The following is a 13,820-nucleotide window of genomic DNA, read 5'->3' on the forward strand; positions in this document are numbered from 1 at the left end:
TTGGAACGACCCACTTTTAACTCGATAGATATGTACACACAAACTCCATTGCCTCTCAAAGTAGGATGGAGAGGGTAAGTTTATATGGAATGATGTCGCCATCTAGTGTCCAACGCAGCTCATGGCTGCATTTAAATTTTTTAAATCAAGCTATTCTGCACAATTCCTGCATAGAAAAGAAAATAAATTCCCAAGGACTTTGTTGAGAAAAGTAGTCATATTAAACTCAGACTTGTGCCTTCTAGAACTAAAGACAGATCTTGTGGGAATGTGTTTCCATTTATTTCATGTTGAGCACATCACACCTTCACTCAAGCTTTCATGCACATAGTTTCCCAAGTTGATGCTGAAATATACGAATGTTTCAAGTAAAGTATTGTCTACGGAGCCTCTAAGGTACGGAGCCCCTAAGGGGACATGGAAGGAAAAAAATAAAACATTGTGAGATCTCGCCCCTAAGGCTTAGGGGCTCCGTAGTACTGTATAGTGAGGCGTTTTGGATGAAATTTTTAGCCGAAAAAAACGACCATGTATAGTCAGGCGTTTCTAGCCGGAAAAAAAAACATATTACCATGTATAGTCAGACGTTTTTAACCGAAAAATACAACCATGTATAGGAAGGCGTTTTTAGCCCAAAAAAACGACCATGTACCGTATATTAAGCCGTTTTTGGACGAAGTTTTTAGCTGAAAAAAACGACCATGTATAGTAAGGCGTTTTTAGCTGAAAAAACGGCCATGTATATATAGTAAGGCGTTTCTAGCCTAAAAAAAACACCATGTATAGTAAGGCGTTTTTAGCCGAAAAAACGGCCATGTATATATAGTAAGGCGTTTTTTGACAAAATTTTCAGCTGAAAAAAAAAACGACCATGCATCGTAAGGCGTTTTTAGCCGAAAAAAAATGACGAGATCCAGTAAGGCGTTTTTGGATGAAATTTTTAGCCGAAAAAAACCACCATGTATAGTAAGGCGTTTCTAGCCGAAAAAACCCGACCATGTATAGAAAGGCGTTTTTAACTGAAAAAACAACCATTATATATAGTAAGGCGTTTTTGACCGAAAAAATCCTACCTATACATTGTCGGGTTTTTTTCCCATCTAAAAACGGATTCCTATACATGCTTGGTGTTTTTTTTTTCGGCTAAAAACACCTTATTATACATGGTCTTTTTTTTCCATCTAAAAATTTCGTCCAAAAATGCCTTACTATACATGGTAGGGTTTTTATTCGGCTAAAAACGCCTACATGGTCGTTTTAATTCGGTCAAAAACGACTTACTATACATGGTCATTTTTTTCGCCTAAAAACGCCCTACTATACATTGTAGGTTTTTTTCCATCTAAAAACGGATTCCTATACATGGTTGGTGGGTTTTTTTTCGGCTAAAAACACCTTAATACATGGTCGGGGGGGGGGGGTTCGGCTAAAAACGCCTTACTATATATATGGTCGGGGTTTTTTTCGGCTAAAAACACCTTACTACACGTGGTCATTTTTTTCGTCTAAAAACACCTTACTACACATGGACGGTTTGTTTGGGGCTAAAAAAATATCTTACTAAACATGGTCGGCGTTTTTTTCGGCTAAAAACGCCTTACTATACATCGTCGTTTTTTTTCAGCTAAAAACGCCTTACTATACATGGTCATTTTTGGGGGGCTAAAAATTTCGTCCAAAAATGCCTGACTATACATGGTCGTTTTTTTCGTCTAAAAACGGCTTCCTATACATGGTCGTTTTTTTTTTCGGTCAAAAACGCCTTAGTATAAGTAGTCGAGGGGGGGTTTTCGGCTAAAAACGCCATGGTCGTTTTTTTGGGGGGCTAAAAATTTCGTCCAAAAATGCCTGACTATACATGGTCGTTTTTTTCGTCTAAAAACGGCTTCCTATACATGGTCGTTTTTTTTTTCGGTCAAAAACGCCTTAGTATAAGTAGTCGAGGGGGGGTTTTCGGCTAAAAACGCCATGGTCGTTTTTTTGGGGGGCTAAAAACGCCGTTTTGTATATACATGGTCGGGTTTTTTGGGGCTAAAAACGCCTTACTATACATGGTCGGGGGGGGGTTCGGCTAAAAACGCCTTATTATACATCACTGGTGTCAAACTCATTTCACACGGTGGGCCACATACGGCCTCGGTAGATGTCAAGTGGGCCGGACCATTAAAATGATACCATACTTTGCTATAAACAACCAAAACAATACGTCTTTCCTTTGTTTTGGTATAAAGAAGCACAAGAACATTAGGAAAATGTTGAAATTTAATGAATGTATCTTTTACAAAACATTTCATGAAGCACTTAACATTTCCTTCAACAAATGTGCAATTTACTTTTATCATTCACATATATGCATTGCCACTGATCCAATTGATTGTACAAAATTTAAACAAGTAATTGGTATTGAAAAATATAATAATAATAATTATACATTTTATTTATAAGCGCCTTTCAAGACACCCAGCACACTTTACAACAGGGGTGCCCAAACTTTTTGGACCGAAGATCTACTTTTCGATCAACAAACCTGCCGGGATCTACCCTGACCGGCATGCACGCGCACACACACGCACACATGCATGCCATGATGAGAAACAGCCTGAAACTGAGGCATGCGATGCACTTTTGCAGCCTGTTAACTATCGTAGCTCACACGTACAGTTTTGAAGTGCTTCCCTGGGCCCTCCTAGATTCCTATTCTTTGCCAATGCCCTCGGTGAATTGTACACGAAGCAAACTCTGAATGAGAATAATGACGATAAAAGAGAAAGTGCAACAGTTCTGATCACCAGCTGCAATTGCAGACTGCTGAGAGCAAACAACTTCCGGTGACGTAATCACCCGCCACCGTAAATTCAAGATTTACCTGCTTTATTTTATTTTTTATTTTTATTTTTTTTGTGAAAATGAGACTGATAGGATGATTAGGGTACAACGTACATTAACACCAAAAATATATATTACTAACATGTACAAAGAGACACAAATGTTTTTGTTTTTGTTTTTTGTTTTCTCCTCGACACTCCTCGGATCTACTTGGGACCTGTCTTAGATCTACCGGTAGATCAGGATCTACCTAATGGGCACCCCTGCTTTACAATAACAAAAAACACCAAACTGTGGACGAAGGATTAGGGGCACTAATCCCTCATTGTATCCGAGGACCGGCAACCCAAGGCCAAGGCCAAGGACTTGACTCCGAGGCCAAGGACCGGGCTTGAGGAACACATAAATGATAGACATGAGAAATATAGTTTCCAAAGCAACAACAGAGCACATATCATTTGTGTTTTGCATTGTGTGGGCAAATTCTTTTTTTTTTAAACTACACCCCATTTCAAGAGGCAATATCAATTTGCAGTGAGGCTTTAACAAATCACACCTTTTTGTCACTTTCTCCAAACCTTTTATGAGCTTTGTCTCATTTTTTCCCCCACCGGATATGAAAAACAATCGGATCAGACTTCCCCTTGTCTATAAAGTTGATGAATGAAAGCACAAGAATGCTACAGTTTATGGCTAAATAATGCTTTGAAAATAAAAATCTATGTTCAAGAGGATGACATTGTGCAATGGATTCTTTCTAACTATTTTCATCAACATATTGTTTTGAATCAATATAAGAATGTCTTGCCTCGCTCATGTTCTATCTTTGAACCGAGCAGCACTTTGGAACCACACTTTCTCCACTTGCTCCTTTCCCATCTCAAAGAGCATGTGTAAAATTGGAATGCCTTTCTTGGATGTAATCATCAGATACTCTTCATTTTCAGGTTGCAAAGTCACCGAATGATGAGCCATCACTATTGACTGGCACAGGCGTGACAGCACCAACCAAAAGAGACAGTCTCTCTCCGCCGCGTTGAGGGGAAAAACACTTTCCCAGCCGGCTAGGATATGTCCACCCACTTCAATGGGGTTGGGGTGTTCCAGCATCATATATGTGATGGTGATGGCGAGCTCATAGACATAGCAACCAAAGTTCAAGTCCCCAAAGTCGATGATCCCAGAAATCTTGTAGCCGTTGCTTTCATCATCTTGCACCAGCAAATTGAGATCATTGAAGTCTCCATGAATGAGGCCTGAGGAAAGGAAAAAAAAACCCACAAGCTTTTCAAGTTATCAGGTTGCAGGTTGTTATGATTGGTGCATGAAAGGGTTACCGGTAATAACCATATAAAAGACTTTCATTCATTTATCTATTCAAGGCTGTATCCAGTCTTTGCTCATCGTTCATTAACATGTTCACCAGACAGAACAACGCTTACAGGTGCGAAAACTGGTGGATTTGGGGGCCACGGCAGTTTTGTACTGATGGAAGACAGACATGACAACCCCCAGGAGAGGTTGTCCCTCGAGCACTTTCATGTAGTTCTCCAGAAGGGGAATATTTGACAAACTCCATATGAATCCTTCCCTCTGCAGCACACTAAGTTGAGGATGTTCCATCTGGGGACAAAAACGATAGAAATAGGATGTTTGGAAATACAAAATATGATGGCCAAAGCTATCAAGAGAGCTGAGGGTGTATTGCCAAAGATTCCTTCCAAAGAGCTTCGAACTTAGTTGTAAAACACAAAACAAACACACACAGATAATCCTGTTCATAAAAGCACTCCTAACACTTATTTATAAAACACAACTATTTTATCCATCCATCAATTTTACGAACCGCTTAATCCTCACTAGGATCGCAGGGGGTGCTGGAGCCTATCCCAGCTGTCTTAGGGCAGTAGGCGGGGGACACCCTGAATCAGTTGCCAGCCAATCGCAGGGCACACAGAGACGAACTACCATCCGCACACACACTCACACCTAGGGACAATTTAGAGTGACCAATCAGCCTGCCATGCATGTTTTTGGAATGTTGGAGGAAGCCGGAGTACTCGGAGAAAACCCACGCAGGCCCGGGGAGAACATGCAAACTCCACACAGGGAGACCGGAGCTGGAATTGAACCTGGTACCTCTGCACTGTAAAGTCGACGTGCTAACCACTGGACTACCAGGCCGCCTACAACTATTTTACTCGCTGTTAATTTATACTTAACCCTATAACGCAACCAATGTTGATACACTGTATGATGATAACATGATGAGCTGTCCACTGTAGTTACCGCTGTCACTGAGAGGGTCAAATGGCGCAGCCCTTTTCAATCGCATGAAACGCTGGCATGTTAGTGACAGTACATTTATACTTTCAGGGCCCGATTGTAATGTCCAGTGCAAGTCTAGCGCAGAATGCAGTCTTAACTGTACTCATGAGTGGAGTTTTCTTTCTTTTGCCATTTTCCGCGACTGGAGCAAGTGCAACGGGCATTTGCGCCGTTGTGGGAAAGAAAGCAGCCAACTTGCTTGCCATCCAATGGAAGTGGCTCCACTCATTCCCTTCAAATTCAGCAGACAGAGGCATCACGGTCTACATGGCATGTAGACTGCGGGAGATGGACGCATGTGAAGTACATTTAAAAGGTACTGCAGATGATGTAAAGCTGGCCGCTGAGGAGCAGCCAATTGAAGACCGCCTTCTTGCTCTTTACATGTTGCGGTCATAAAATTCCAAGTTCGTGATTACCTTATTTTCCGCAGTAAAAGGCGCACTGGATTCATGACCGCCTCCGAAAAACGTAAATTAACGGTTACTTCAATGAAACTACTAAAATTTACTAAAATTTAAACTAAAACATTCAATTAAATGTCGGTTGAACATGATTTGCAAATCATTGTATTTTATATGTGTTAAACACATCGTCCCAACTTCATTGGAATAGCTAGGGAAGTAGCTTATCCTGTGCTTATACTGAAATAACAAATACCTCTGAAGGTGTGTTTTGCAGGCATGGTGTGACGCAATACGTGCAACCAGAAGGTGAGAGCTGATGATCAACAAGGCGAGTAGACCATTAACTGGACTGTAAAGTTTTTATAGCATTGCAGTACACACCTCAAAAACATCGCAAAACATCCATCCATGTACCTATCCAAATGTCTTCCTCTTAAGGAGTCCACACTGCGTGTTATAAACCCATTCAATAATAATGGGTTAAAATCCTCAAATTACAAGTGAAAATCAAGAAAAGACTTCTGATAAAAACTGCTGCTTTGATGCAACCCATGTCAACTTGTACAATTTCAACTACTGAAACTAACCAAGGGAGATCACATGCTCGACGATAAAATTGTGTTCACCTCATTGAGGGCGTTGTCCATTCTGGCTGCTGTCCGGCCTACTTCATAAAGTAGCTGTGGTGATAAAGGCACCTCGGAAATAGGGACTCCTGGCAAATAAGTCAACAGGCGCACCAGGTACTTCTGTAAACCGTAGCCACAATCTGCCAAATAAAGCAATCAAACACTTACTGTGGCTTTTGTCTTCTGTTTCGAGCAACATTGTGTGGGGGATCTTTAGAAACAATAAATGGATAAATGTGACATTTGGAAGTCATTTGCAAGTTTCCTACTTTTTACAAATATCACTGAAAGAGATTTACATTGGATTTGCTGCTTACCAACATTTTAATCTTTTTTTTCCATGTTTAGATTACAAATCATTGCCCTCCTCACTCCCAAATGCTGCTCTTTGCTTTTGTTCGTATCGTTCGTTTTACTACAGTATTAATACACTGAAAAAAAACATCCTTTGGATTTACTTCATTCAAGCATGTACATTGGGCGTGCATGATTAAAATGGGGAAAACCTCAACAACAACAAAAATGTTGATACTTGTTGATTTAATCCATTTTAATCATGTTCAACCAAAAATCAAGTAGAGTACTGGTACTCTTTTTTCAGTGTACAACTGTTTACAGGGAAATATTACTGTGGCAACCATTTAATTTCTGTTGATCTAGCTACCAACTAATCCAGAGAAACTAGAGAAACAACTTATACTGTAATAAAAAATACATCTGCATAACACACCTTGTGTTCTGCAGGTGTGATGTAATGCAACCAGAGTGAGAGCTGAATATCAGCAAGTCAGTAAAACATAAACTGGCCTGTAGAGGTTTTATATCCACCTTATCATAGCAACACATTCATCCATCTGCACTGAAAAAAATGGCAGTGTTAAATGTACTCAATTTTATTTCGTATGAAATACAAACCCGATTCCAGTGAAGTTAGGACGTCGTGTTGAACATAAAAACAGAATACAATAATTTTCTAATCATGTTCAACCTATATTTAATTGAATACACTACAAAGACAAGATATTTAATGTTACACCGGATAGACTCTATCGCTGGGACATAGTTACCACTTTGTTGCCTTAACTTTTCTTTTAACAACATTCAATAAATGTTTGGGAACTGAGGACACTAATTGTTGAAACTTTGGATGGCACTATATGTTTGCCCACAACCTGTATGTACAGTATGTACCTTTCAGCATTAATGGTGCCTTCACAGATGTGTCTTGTGTGTCAGCCATATCAAGGGCACTAACGTAGACCATCACAGATGCTGGCTTTTTAACTTGGCGTCAATAACCGTCCAGATGGTGGTTTTCCTCTTTGGCCAAGGGAGAAACCATTTCCGAAAACAATTGGAAATCTGGACTTGTTTGATCATATTTCCAGTTTTAAATAAGATTGGGCCCAAATAAGCAGTTCTGGGTGTTGTTGATAAATGGCTTTGGTTTGCATAGCAGAGTTTTAAATTGCACTCACAGAAGTAGTGCCAAAATGTATTTACTGACATTGGTTTTCTGAAGTGTCTCTGAACCTATGTAGTGATGACACACTTTGTGATTGACACAGTGATGTTGGTTTTTGATGCAGTGCCGCCTGAGGGATCGAAGGTTACGGGCATTCAATGTTGATTTTCGGCCTTGCTGTTGACATGCAGTAATTTTTCCAAATTCTGAATTTGAATTTGACTTTTATATAGTCTCCCGTAGGAGATCCGTCTCAGAGGACAACCCCCCATGCTGCTACATACATTAGGACAATACATACAGTCCAGGACAACATATACTCCACATACATAGGACAATGTGTTACAGGCACCTCATGCTGCCTTCATGTTCTCCTGCTTGTTTGTCTGCCTCCCTCTAATTGTTTATTAATTAAGCTAATAGCCTGCGGTATGAATGAGTTTGTCTATGGGGATTCAGTTTGCAGAGGAGTCCGACAACTCCTTCCTGAATTTAGGAGCTTGAATTGGGAGTGTAGCACGTGGGAAGGATTATCTAAAATGTTGTTGGCCTGTTAAATAACGAACTGGACATATATGTCCTGCAGAGCAGAGGGTGGGTTATCTGAGCTTTATATTTAACAGTTAGGTTCCCAAACCTGTGGGATGTTCCAAACAGGTGTTTGATGATCATTCCTCCCACTTTCTGTCTTTTTTACCACCTGTCCCAGCTTTTTTGGAATGTGATGCAGCCATAGAGTTAATCGTTTTTTTTGCTAAAAACAAAGTTAAGTTGATCACTTTGAACATTACATATACAGTCAAACCTCGGTTTTCGAACGTCACTGCTCTCGACCAAATTGATTTTCGACCAAAAATTTCGAGTTTTGTATGCTTCGGATTACGACCGAAAATCGGTTCTCGACCAAACTGAGCGTACTTGAATGTGCCACTTGACACCTCTTGCTTTCCTTACATGAAGAAGTGACGTTTCCTCGGGTAGACGAGGAAGTGACACTACAACGTGTAGCGTACCATTGTGAGCAGACGTGATTTTTTTTTTTGAGAGAGTGTGGTTTCGGTTTTCGAACAGCCTTCTGCAAGGGATTATGGTCGAAAACTGAGGTATGACTGTATTGTCTTTGTGGTGTATTCAATATATATATATAACATATAGGTTGAACATGATTTGCAATTCATTGTATTCTGTTTTTATTTATGTTAAACACAACGCCCCAAATTCATTGGAAATGGGTTTGTCAAATCATCTGGATCCAGATACATTTTTTAAGTAGAATATATGTACCGTACATTTTCTTTTTAAAAAAATGCATCTAAATTTAGATGACCCATTTTTTTCAGTCTCTCTATGTCTCTCTCAGTCAGTTAATAGTGTATCCTACCAATGCCTTCGAGAAACATGTCTTGTCCCATGGTTGTTTTCCGGGTTGTTTGCGTAGGAAGTCCATTTTCGTGCAGAAAGTTCATTGCATATGTCTGTAGTTCTATCACAGTTGGGTTCTTTGTGTGCACTGAGTTCATAATCTTCAGCACATACTTGCCACCTTCGACAGTCGCAATACAGAAGTTCTGGTCATCGTAGCTGGGCAGACAGTGGAGTTGAGAGGTTGTCAGGTTGTAGTATTTCTTTACAATGTCTACTGCCTGAGAGTGACTGATGTTGGGCTTGTCATGGTTCGCTGACATGTTCCTGTACACAACACAAGCTTTTTTCAGTTATATACAATAAAGCAGTGCCATGGTTTATGCATTCAGTTCCAAAACTGGTTGTGCTTATCGGGTCACAAGTGACGAGAACTAAATTTGGGCGAGAGGCAGGGTGCATCCTGAACTGGTTGGCAGTCAATCATATACTGGATAAACAATCATCCACACTCACATTCACACCAATGGACAATGGACATGGAAGACTCGACTGAAGTGTTTGTCATGTAGTTGCAAGCAGTTTTAGTGTAAAAGTCACGTGATTAGTTCGGTGACTTTGAAACAGCAACTACAAAACACACAATCCCAGAAGCCGCGAGAATAACAAGTGTTCACTTGTCAAACTGTATTAAAAGCCGGTACGCAAGTGCATTGTCACGTGGTGCTGTTTCGACTTTCCATTGATCTCTTTCCTTAAAAAAAACTGCCAAAGAACGAGAATGTATTTCTCTTTCCAAGAGAATTTCCCTTCTGCTAACGGAACACCCACGACAAGGATAACGGCAAACGTCAGAAGCAAACCGTGACTAGAGTGTGTAATACAATTTATCTACTTACCTCGTAATGCGTCGTGACGTGTCGTCCTAGTATTTCTTTCGCATTGATCAGTTGACCACTCTACCGCTCTGAACGTGTAAGGGGAAAAAAATAACGGGATGATTTCATCCGGGAGGACTTTTCAAAATAAAACGACTGTACCGCTCTGAACGTGTAAGGGGAAAAAAATAACGGGATGATTTCATCCGGGAGGACTTTTCAAAATAAAACGACTGTGTTCCTGATTTTTCTAGATGTCTATCTATCTAGAATCTAGATTCTAGATAGGCTCCCAAATGCATGCCGGGGGTGGAACGGTTTACTACGCTTTTTCTATTTTTCTATTCTACGCTTCGTTTTATATCTCGGTTTTCTGGTCACTTGTTGTTGTTTGATCAGTATATGTTGAGTCTTGAGGAAATCAATTCTGCTTTCTTTAGTTGGGTTAAAAGTGAAAGAATTCAGGCAGTATATTCACTGCGTTTTTATCAATTATGCCTCCATCCATTCTGGTTAACGTCACGAGCGTCACAGGCATGCCAACTGGAGCCTAGCTGACTTTGGGGGACAGGCAGTTAACACCTTGAACGGGTCGCAAGTCCATCACAGTTGATTGATTATTGTTTTTAGTGTCTGGTTATTTTTAATAGACACGGGCAGAGAAATTCAATGCTCTTCCATTGGGTGATAAAAGGTACAAATTAACCAGTGTATACACTTGTTAATATCCAAACAACAGAATAAATCATGGCTTCTTGCAAATATCTCATCACCGTGTACAACTAAACCAGTGTGACCATATTTTGATTTCCATAAAAGAGGACAATCGGCCCGGCCTTGAGATACTGAAATGATACTCAAAGATCGAATATGTTATAGCTCTAATCAATTTAAAGTAAGACTGCATTCTTGAGACAAGATTATTTTTTCCTGGATTCAGTCATGTGTTTAGAATACTTTTTGTTTGATAGTGAACAGGTGACTACTAAAACAGCACAGAAGGGGGCCGCTTATCCCCCGCATCTATGAGTACGGCCATCTTGACTCGCATTTGCGTCACTGTAAACTGCTTGACCTTGTGAGTAAATGAGCGGTGCCTGCATTTTCAAAAACCTTTTCCACCCCTCATTCTTGCAGAGTTTTAGAAAAAAAAAGGAAAAACATGCTTGGTCGTTTCATTGATCTCGCTCAGGATTGGAAGACAACATTAGAAAATAACACAAATGGTTGCAAATTGAAACGGGGAGAAAAGGGGCTACATCTACTTAGCACACTAAAATAAATTGTCTTGAGCCTCCATCTGCTCTCCTTTTAGCTTTAATGCTGTGACATTTCCAGTTGTTACCCTCATCTCCTCATAACTGCGGCAGTTTGCATCTAACATGGCACCTGTGAAACAGATGTCATTGAAAACAATCTTGGCTCAGTTTGCATGAATATTTTCCAGCTCAAAGGATCATGTTGCATGGCTGCTAGGGATATGAGTTGGAACGTCTGTTTCAAAAATTAACAAACATGTTCTACAAACTCTCCAACTTACCTTTGCTCACAACAGTGGATTTTACATTTACAAGTTTAAAAAGGCCTTGAAGTTCATTGGACACCAAAATGTTGCCTGATAAATGATGGTTGAGATTATTTGTTAGTGTGGAACTGTTGAGTGTTGTCTTGGTCATGCAGGATCCAAATGGAAACGTCTATCTTAGGCTGTGAATAATGAGCCGAGTGTCAAAAGCAATTGAATGTCACCCAGTGTCGACACACTAGTGGAAAAGCTATGAATCACGGGGTTAATTAACAACCTTTGGGTCTAAAAATACTGTTTCTATTCTCACACAACCACTTACGCAAACAGTCATGTACATTATCTACATTTGGGACAAACGCAGAACACGTACTGTGCACTGGTCCGCACCGTCTATAGGTGGAGGTGGAGGGGCATTTTTCCGGGGACCGTCCTGCACCGACAAATTCCTGAAATATCGGCCCACACTTAGGTGACCACAAGGCCAGAACATTCGTCCCATAATAACAAGTGACTGTTTGCATCTCGGGCATCCATCATCATTGTTCCAAAGAAATTCAAATTTCATTTTGATACATCGAAACAGAAGTATGACTTCACCATCTTGCTGCCATGGAAACTTTCAGCGGCATAATTGCTTTCCATAGACCAGTCATTAGGATTATTGAAGGCAGATTAGGGACCGATGATGGTCCACACGTGACTCACTTCCAAAACAGAACAAAAAGGATTATGACACAGGTGCGTTGATATGAATTTACACTGCTTGGTGTCAAAGGAAAAAAGAGTGAGGGCTGAGTTTCATGGCCTCATGATGGTATATATTACTGTACTTCACTCTTACATTACTCTCACTTGATAATTTCAAAACATGATCTGTAAAATCGTTTGGAACTCAACATCTTAGCCTCTAACAATCAAGAGTGAGCAAGTTACCCCAGAAAGCACCTGCTGATTATCAATCAAAGTCAATTGTTGTCAGATTGCTCCAATCTTTGCTTTGCAGGCAATGTCCGCAGCAGGCAGTGTGTATTTTCCAGCTGCCCATCTTAATCTGATCAAAGATAATGCCCCGCAATTCTCCGCGGCCACATTTAACACGTAATTAATGCTTTTTGTTTTTTTCCCCCCCTGAGGTTGTGGGAGGATGGAAACGCAGACATTTGCATACGAATGCAACAGCACACAAAAGTTCCAAGATGACTTAAACTAGGTAGGCTTCATAGGATCAGGAAGACAAATACAGGTACATGTGCTCTTATTGGAATATGACTGCCAGAATGGGGGAGTCCTGATTACATTCCTTGCAGGAAAAGACGTCATTTTTCAAAGGCAGCATCACTTTATATGCTAATATCCAAGAATCCTAATCCCACAATCGTGAATGATCAACTGTAAGCAATTGCACGGTTGCCATGCAAGTGTCAGACACACACAGTTAGTATTACAGTCATTATGTAGTTACGCTGGACACCGATATCAATTTGAATGCCTGAGTGGCGTGTGCGTATATTCATAGAGGGTGGAGGTTGACAACAAAGGGTGGCATGTGGCGATGGTGACGTGAGGCTTGGGGAGAGAGAGCTACAGATCAGCTTCAGAAGCAACAGACCAGAAAGCAGCGCTCACACTCCATTCAAGCCAACAAACTCAAGACAAGGTAAGGCACTTAGGATGACATTTAAGACATTCAATTTACCAAGACTCATTAAGAATTAAGACACTTTGGTTAGCATGAGTGTCCAGGTGAAGTAACCACATGATGATGATCCCTATGGGTCAGGCATTTGTTTTAGTTCTCGGCCAGCTGTTAATTTGTTGTCAGTAAAATTCTACATGTGTAAAAGTGTCACCGGAAGTTAGTGACTATTATTTGGTAAAAGATACGGAATACTGAACAGTATGCGCTGCTTTCACGTCGCAATGTTACATTTGCAATGTTTATCTTCACATTTTTCCGGTTTTCAACATTAGTCCTCTTCTATGATTGTATGAAATTAACACTTTCAGGGACAGCGGTTACTACAATGGACAGCTTCTCGTGTTATCAGGTTACAGGGTGCATGAAAGGGTTAAACACCCCCCCTCCCTCCAAATAAAATAAAATAAATAAGCCAATCAATTTTAAAAAATCCACGCAATGCCAAAGTGAAAAATAATTTCATCCACAAATCCTCATAATGTATAATTTAACATCGTATCATGAACTGTGTGTAGCCCTCTTCTGATACATTTATTTTTGTGCACGCAAACACTTTGTTTTTTCTTCTTTCTATCTCCCAATTTTGCTGCTGTAGACTGTAAATTTCCGCAGTGTGGGACAAATAAAGGATATCTTATCTTATTTGAAAAAGTATCATCAATCTGGACCTCAGAGGACTGTAATGTCCATTGACTTAA

At 40.2% G+C, this 13,820-nt stretch overlaps 3 protein-coding genes across 6 annotated transcripts in view; 2 read left to right on the forward strand and 1 right to left on the reverse strand.

Annotated features, from left to right (window-relative positions):
- The window catches only part of LOC127606362 (profilin-2-like), a 437,001-nt gene that overhangs the window by 272,857 nt on the left and 150,324 nt on the right, over positions 1-13,820 (forward strand). Inside the window, exon 1 of one of the 3 annotated variants that reach the window (XM_052074662.1) lies at positions 12,846-12,858. The exons of the other annotated variants lie outside the window; for them this stretch is intronic. The gene's annotated coding sequence lies outside the window, so the exon portion shown is untranslated. Of the gene's footprint in view, positions 1-12,845; positions 12,859-13,820 lie in introns of those variants that run through there. 3 annotated transcript variants of the gene reach the window in all.
- Positions 1-13,820, forward strand: part of LOC127606306 (arf-GAP with coiled-coil, ANK repeat and PH domain-containing protein 2-like) — a 395,843-nt gene that overhangs the window by 147,823 nt on the left and 234,200 nt on the right. The window lies entirely within an intron of this gene.
- hykk.2 (hydroxylysine kinase, tandem duplicate 2) lies at positions 2,067-9,340 on the reverse strand. Its single transcript, XM_052074633.1, has 4 exons — positions 9,037-9,340; positions 6,188-6,330; positions 4,269-4,449; positions 2,067-4,082 (listed from the first exon to the last, which is right to left on the reverse strand). Exons 1-4 carry the CDS (start codon positions 9,338-9,340, stop codon positions 3,640-3,642), a joined length of 1,071 nt encoding a protein of 356 aa, XP_051930593.1. The 3' UTR covers positions 2,067-3,639.

This window comes from Hippocampus zosterae, chromosome 8 (genome assembly GCF_025434085.1).
Source record: "Hippocampus zosterae strain Florida chromosome 8, ASM2543408v3, whole genome shotgun sequence".
Lineage (NCBI taxonomy): Eukaryota > Metazoa > Chordata > Actinopteri > Syngnathiformes > Syngnathidae > Hippocampus > Hippocampus zosterae.

What these genes read in the sequence shown, in the direction of transcription:
- hykk.2 (XM_052074633.1), bottom strand. Translation starts at nt 9,340, where the DNA reads ATGTCAGCGAACCATGACAAGCCCAACATCAGTCACTCTCAGGCAGTA. An exon ending in CATGTTTCTCGAAGGCATTG is followed by an intron (nt 6,331 to 9,036) that starts GTAGGATACACT and finishes TTTATTTGGCAG; the next exon opens with ATTGTGGCTACGGTTTACAG. An exon ending in TGGACAACGCCCTCAATGAG is followed by an intron (nt 4,450 to 6,187) that starts GTGAACACAATT and finishes TTTTGTCCCCAG; the next exon opens with ATGGAACATCCTCAACTTAG.